The sequence below is a fragment of the Berghia stephanieae genome, chromosome 2, assembly GCF_034508935.2.
Source record: "Berghia stephanieae isolate SIO BIC M18660-M18661 chromosome 2, UCSD_Bste_1.3, whole genome shotgun sequence".
Lineage (NCBI taxonomy): Eukaryota > Metazoa > Mollusca > Gastropoda > Nudibranchia > Aeolidiidae > Berghia > Berghia stephanieae.
The window spans coordinates 109,021,775-109,029,274 of NC_088361.1; the positions used below are offsets into that span (position 1 = coordinate 109,021,775).

The 7,500-nt window shown below is 36.7% G+C and overlaps 1 protein-coding gene across 3 annotated transcripts in view; it reads right to left on the reverse strand.

Annotated features, from left to right (window-relative positions):
* The window catches only part of LOC144966207 (electroneutral sodium bicarbonate exchanger 1-like), a 76,148-nt gene that overhangs the window by 45,883 nt on the left and 22,765 nt on the right, over positions 1–7,500 (reverse strand). For 2 of the 3 annotated variants that reach the window (XM_078902375.1, XM_078902376.1), the window contains exon 2: positions 2,449–2,609. In XM_078902375.1, the coding sequence (XP_078758501.1) occupies positions 2,449–2,524 (76 nt within the window). In that variant the 5' untranslated portion in view covers positions 2,525–2,609. Of the gene's footprint in view, positions 1–2,448; positions 2,610–6,193; positions 6,324–7,500 lie in introns of those variants that run through there. The other variant, XM_078902377.1, reaches the window with a different exon arrangement.

Below are 7,500 nucleotides of genomic sequence, written 5' to 3' on the forward strand. Positions count from 1 at the left end.
ACCTAACTCCTCGAATCTCAACCTACCGGTATCTAGAATCATATTCTTTAGAATTAACGTGATATAATATAATTGATTCATGACGACAAACCCAAAGTGTATAATGGAGTTATGGGGAAAAGGCTTACGAGGCCATTCATTTGAATCATACACCGTGACATCAAACTTGCTTCACAGCATCAAACTAGATACATTTTGTCCGTGACATGTGGATATAATATATCTATTTATCTATCTCTATTGTGTTTTATAGGACATTATTTTGCTAAATCATGCATCCTGTATATTTTGTGACCTAAAATATGTTTTTTTTAAAATTGACTGCGATATATATACATAGTTCGAAGATGACGTCACTCGGGCCTTTGTTATGATTTTTGCCATCCGCGTTTGTGAGTTGTTCTCACTAAACTGTATTAACCTGACTATAAACGCTCATGGTTACACAGAGTTTGTGTGTTGGTCCGTTATACTTCCGGATGGCAATGTTGTGAACTCCTTGGCCAAGCGCATTCTATCTATAGGCTAGCCGGACAGCAGGATAGGACCGCAGCACAGCAAATAAGATACTCTTTTGTTACTATAAGTTATCTTTTTTTTTATTTTTGCAAGGTTAAAATTGTCAATACGTTGTTGACAAAACACTTTTATTTTTACGTTGCTTTACGGATTCAGTTTTGCGCAAATCACCATAATAACTGATTTCTCTTCAAGAATATGAACAATGAGTGGAATACAACAAAATAAAACTCAGGCAGTTTCTCCATTGCATTCTAAATATGGTCTCGTACATCGTTATCAAATCTTCACCATCATTCCAATGTTCATATTTTGTTTTGAATTTTTAAAAGATACGTAAACCCTTTTGCTCAACCTGTGACGTTACATTGCAATCAACACTGGGAAATTATATTATATATATAATATATATATATATAATATATATATATATATATATATATATATATATAATTTCCCAGTGTTGATTGCAATGTATATATAATGGGATGAATGATCGTTTAATTTTTTTTTCTACTTTTTAATATTTTACTTTCATTCTTTTGTTTGATTTAAAAATAAATATCCCTCTTTCTTTTAAAAAAAAAAAGATTTCAGTAGTAAGCTTGGTTTATTTCAAGACTTGATTCTGATTGGAAGCACAGCAGTGGCCTTATATAGGTCATGAATGAATGGTATTATGTCTCAGTCCTATTATTCGGCAATACGCTCTATTTGACTTGCAGTGCCAAAATATATAGGACGTCATAATAATAATAATATTATATGTGACCCCTCGTCTCAACACGGTATTATGTCGGGATGGACCAGATGCTAAAAAGTCAAATTATAGTTAAACTGGTCCAAAATATGAAACGTTGGTATTTAGCACAGTAAAATATGATATTCCTTCTCCTCTATAAAGCATATAAACTCAATTTATGCATGATATTTCTGGCTACAGATTCCATTTTCAGCATCTTAATCATCCCGACTTAATACCGTTTTGAGACGAAGGGTCACATATGCTCAATTGGAAGCGACAATAACTTTCAAATGTTGAACATGTGTATCTATAAACTGGTCCACTGTAACGGTAAAGTATTAAACTGGCGGGAATGTGTTTATAATCAGGGCGAGAAATCTCTTTATGCATTTGAGTAAAAACATGTTAGGAAAATATCATTATATATGTGTTGACCAATAAAAGCCAAAAAGTATAGAAGCTAGGGAGTGGCGAAGGGATAGTGTGGTCGTTTCTTAAATATATATACATACATATATATATATATATATATATATATTATACTTGTATTAATATAATTAATGATTTTTTATCATTTCTCTGGTCACTTAACAGGTACCACGGTCACTTTTTATATATAGCGAAAGTAAGCAAATGAGATAGGCAGGAACCGATGACGTTCATTCTCTCCTAATAAGGTAGGCTTACCCCCTCACCCCCCCCCCCCTTCCCCCACGCCCCCACTCCCAACGTTCATTTCAGATCTGGAACTCCCTTTTTAATATCTGTATAATATTTTGATCAAGGACCTAAAAACAATCGGGCGATGCTTAGATTGAGACATGAATAATAACGTGAAGTTGAATGTAAGCTTCACTTTAATAACAAAAACAGATCAAATGAACGTTTCGGATTTCCCCTTTATCAACAAAACAGGATGATTGAAACACCACAGATGAATGAGATGATGTGGTAGTGGCGTAGTTAAGATGAATACTACCACATCATCTCATTCATCTGTGGTGTTTCAATCATCCTGTTTTGTTGATAAAGGGGAAACCCGAAACGTTCATTTGATCTGTTTTTGTAATTAAATTGAAGCTTACATTCAACTTCACATTATTATTTATTTCTTCGAGCTTCGAGCAGCAACATTTACACATATTGAGACATGGGGCATTTGATTATTTTGTAATAATACTTACATCTTGGCACAACAGCTCCGTTGCCATTGGCGACGGCCTTGTTTTCATCAGGCGGTTCGTTCTTGGACAAAGACATGATGAAGATCTTCTCTTGCTCCAAAACACAATGCAACAAACTGGCTCTTCTCCCAACAAGTTGTCAGCTCAAACTTCACGACACTCTAAAGTGTAAAAATAAAAATAAAGAATGTAAAAATGATATAAAAATGGGAAAATAGCTATAACAATAACATATTCGACTGTGTTAATAATTCACTAAGCACCCCGACAAAAAAAAAAGTAGAATTGTTGGGTTTTTTATCCTATGAGATAATACCAGCTTCTCATAAGACCCAGACAGATCATCTCGTTTAACTGTTTGACAAACTTAGACTTTTCTAAAATTATAACTGCTTTTGATTATGAGAAAATATTATCTTTCGAAATATCGCGGAAGACGTATTATATATTATTAGTCTTCGATCTGTTAATTTGATGTTGTTTGACAATCGATTCCCTCTACACGGTGCGGCTATGTGGTCTAGTGGTATGACACTCGCTTTCGGATCGGAAGGTCCTGGGTTCGAGCCTCGCGCTCGGCGCATAGTTGAGTCCATGGAGAAGGCTCTTTACTCACATTCTCTCACCGTACTCAGGTGTAAAATGAGTACCTGGCCGTTAACAGCGTTGTCTCTATCCCAAAAATTTGTAATATCGCCTGATAGGCGTCATGTCTCGTCCTACATGTTATGTGTTGCTGTTGGCCAGGGACCCCTTGTAAAGCGCTTTGAGCACGTTTAGTGGATATTGCGCTATATAAAAGCTCATTTGTTTTATTTATTTATTTTTTTTTTTACACGAACGCCAATCATGTTGCCCACGCAATATAAACCTGTATAGATAGTATGCACTTGGCTAAGAAGCTTCTAACATTGCCATCCGGAAGTATAACGGACCAACACACAAAACTATGTGTAACCATGAACTTTTATAGTCTGCTTAATACAGTTTAGTGAGAACAACTCACAAACGCGGATGGCAAAAAACAATAACAAGCTTGAGTGACGCCATTCATTCTATCTATAATAGTATGCAGTGACGTCACTCAGTTTTGTTATTGTTTTGCATCCGCGTTTGTGAGTTGTTCTCACTAACTTATTAACCAACTATAAAGTCATGGTTACAAGAGTTTGTGTGTTGGTCCGTTATACTCCGATGCAATGTTGTAACTCCTTGCAGCCATTCTATCTATATGGATGGTCGGAGTCGTGCAGTATTGCAAGTTGAGCAATATGGTTAGGGTCTTTGTTCATCGAGTGTTTCCAACATCCAACGCCATGCCACGGCTTGAACAATGGGAGCGATCTATAGATAGTATGCGCTTGGTTAAGAAGTTCATAACATTGCCATCCGGAAGTATAACGGACCAACACACAAAACTATGTGTAATCATGAACTTTTATAGTCTGCTTAATACAGTTAAGTGAGAATCACTCACAAACGCGGATGGCAAAAGACAATAACAAAGACCAGAGTGACGTCAACTTCATTCTATCTATATTCATGTTTTCGTCCAACCGAATCACATGATATGTTGCTGTCCAACGATTGGATATTTCTTAAAAAATGTAAACACACTGATTTGTTGATGAAAGTTACGTCATAGCACAAGACCGAAGGGCAAGAGCTCAGGTGGTCGCTGGTTCGGATAAGTAAGTTAGTAAGTAAGTAAGTTAATGAAAGTTGTAAACATACCCATGTGTCAAGCTGAATAAAATGACCAATCGTGATGTGAGATATTTAAAAATCTGTGAACACTTTTCACTAAATAGGTCACTTTGAGCACATTTTGCAATGTGACCAATGACTTCGAGCACATGGAAAGTTAATATAGATCATGCCCATGGAAAAAATAAAAGCAATGCATCATGCTGGAATCGTTGATTCAAAATGGGAATGTAGTAGAGGGAACGAATGACGAAGTTTGTCAAAGATCTAGAAACGGTAATGGAATGGTAACCAAATCTAATGGTGTTATCGTTATATCGATGCTTTAGACCGTCGCGTGCTTTACTTTACCATAACCTTTATCACATTTCTATATTTGTGACCCATTGCCTCAAAACGGTATTATGTCGGAACGAACCAACCATATGCTGAAAAGCCGAATTAAATGTTAAACTGGCCAAAAATATAAATTGTTGGCATTAACACCCTAAAATATGGTATCCATTCTCCTCAATAAAACATACAAACTCAACACAAGTCTGATATTTCTGGTTATAAATTAAATTTTCAACATCTTAACCATCCCGACTTAATACCGTTTTGAGGCGGAGGGTCACATTTTATTACTTTTCTTTTATACCCATGCCCACCTGCCCTCCTGTAGATCTAATCATTAACAAGCTCGTTGTAAACAAACGGAATGGCAACATTATCTGTGTGATACATTTCTAAGGTCAATGAGAGAACCTGATAGCCCACGCTCAAAATGGCGCATCCCGTCATGGGCGTTAATATCAATGTATTGTGTTGATAGTAATGAAATTCTATCTTGAATGAGCCGTCTCATAACGAAGCTGTGGTATTTTAAAATCCTTTATAACAAAAATAGTTGGAAATGGTACATCTTTGATATTGACAATTTGTTGTATTTTGACAAAATTAAATACGATTAACATGAAAAATAACTAGTCGAACATAGCAAAATATAACGAATGTCGATATAGAGAAAAAAGAGGGAGAGAGAGAGAGAGAAAAGAGAGAGAGAGAGAGAGAGAGAGAGAGAAAGAGAGAGAGAGAGAGAAGAGAAGAGAGGAAGAGAGAGAGAGAGAAGAAAAGAGGAGAGAAGAAGAGAGGAGAGAGAAGAGAAAGAGAGAGAAGAGAGAGAGAAGAGAGAGAGAGAGAGAGAGAAGAGAGAGAGAGAGGAGAGAGAGGGAGGAGAGAGAGAGAAGAGAGAGAGAGAGAGAGAGAGAGAGAGAGAGAGGAGAGAGAGAGAGAGAGAGAGAGAGAGAGAGAGAGAGAGAGAGAGAGAGAGAGGAGAGAGAGAGAGAGCGAGAGAGAGAGAGAGGAGAGAGATAGAGAGAGAAGAAGGAGAGAGAGAGAGCGGAGAGAGAGAGGAGAGAGAGAGAGAGAGAGAGAGAGAGAGAGAGAGAGGAGAGAGAGGAGAAGGAGAGAGAGAGAAGAGAGAAGAGAGAAAGAGAGAGAGAGGAGAGAAAGAGAGAGAGAGAGGAAAGAGAGAGAGAGAGAGAGAGAGAAGAAAGAGAGAGAGAGAGAGGGGAGAGGTATAAGAGCCAGTCCAGGGCCACATTGCCATTTGCAGAACGTATTCCGATTCATTAGCAATACACTGATAGTAACGATTTATCTCACAGAGTACTTTCTGCCAAGTCTAAAACCCTTAGCTGCCCAATCCCTGCTAAGTGGGCAAGGGGCAGATGGTGTCAACAAGAAGATCTCAACTGCAACAGGGACCGAACCGGTTCCTTTGCTTGTTAGATGAATGCTCTTTCAACCGAGCCACCGAGACCCACTGTTATATTGACATGAAAACGTGAATCTTCACACTTTTTAATTCAAAACATAACAAAGAGATAGCCATCTATGTCGAAAACATCGAACGGATACATCAAACTCTGCATCAAACATAATATACGCTTTACAATTAGGATAAATAAAACGTGAATATATGAATTCAATAATAATAATTTTATAATTGGTTGTGGAACATTCGAAATGAATTAATAAAATGTGCCTTACTCACTGTTACATTGTACGAATAAAAATACAGAAATTAAAATTTCCCTTAAAGTTGACTAATCCTTTCTCAAATCTTTTTTTTTTTACTTAATCACAGAGAAATCCATGTGGAGTTTGAATAAAAGATTTCCAACAAAATCAACACATTGAAGTTACACATTACACTGGTGCAATGTGTAGACAATCTACTTTTTAACAATATTTTTACTTTTAATTTACATTCTCCACGCCTTCTATTAATGAATTAGTCTAGAAAAAAAGTGTTAGACGAAGCTCGATGACAATGGAGTTATTATCACATTCATGTTTGTGTTTACAATCCAGTCCAGGTAGCTTGTGATCCTAACAATTACACAACAAGCCTGTCTGTCCTAATCACTCTTCATTTGTGACCCATCATCTCAAACCGGTATTATGTCGGGATGATTAAGACCCTGAAAAAAACTGATTTTTAGAATTAAAATGATAAGAAATAAATCTAGACTTGGCGTTCTTGCAATGTAAGAAATTGTTCTTATCACAACGAATAGAATTTAACTACATAAGTTTTATATTTGTGTCTATAATTTCAATTTTAAGGATTTGGTTGGTCGCGACATAATACATATTTGACATGATGGGTCACATTTATATTTTTAAATTAAATCTATAATTAAATTAGAGTTGGTCGCAAGAAGAAGGTAAGGTGAGAGAAACGGTTGATCAAAATAGTCAATATTTGATAAGAGTATTATTCTGAAAAAACAAAACAATAGCTCCTGAATAAACTGTAATGAATAACAAGCGTCCGTCAGTCCAGTGAGATGATGTTGAATGTTGTCCTTTACCAGGATTAGCTACAACAATAAGCGCAACAATCTTGCCCCAGCGTTTTGTCTTTTGACGAGGCACATCGCACAAACTATTCCATTCAACTTTTTAAAAAAAAACCAAAAAACTCAAGCAATTGTATAGAGCAACAAATGCACCTAACGTGCTCAAAGCGCTTTTACGAGGGGTCACAAGCCAACAACAACCCAATATTATACAGGACGAGAATGACGTCTGTTATTAGGGATATTATAATTTTTGTCCGACAGAGACAACGCTGTTAGTGATCAGATGAGAGATGAAGTGAGAAGGAATGTGCCAGAAGACAATAGAGAATAAAAATTTCGCGGAGGTGATGGGGGTTTGAACCCGCGACCTTACTGGTACGACAACTCCGCCTGGCCGGGGAGAGCGTGACTCTACCGTTTGAGCTATCCACGATCCCAAAAAAAAAATCGTCTCTAACCCTTGTCGTTATTAGAGCTCTCTCTATCCGACTAC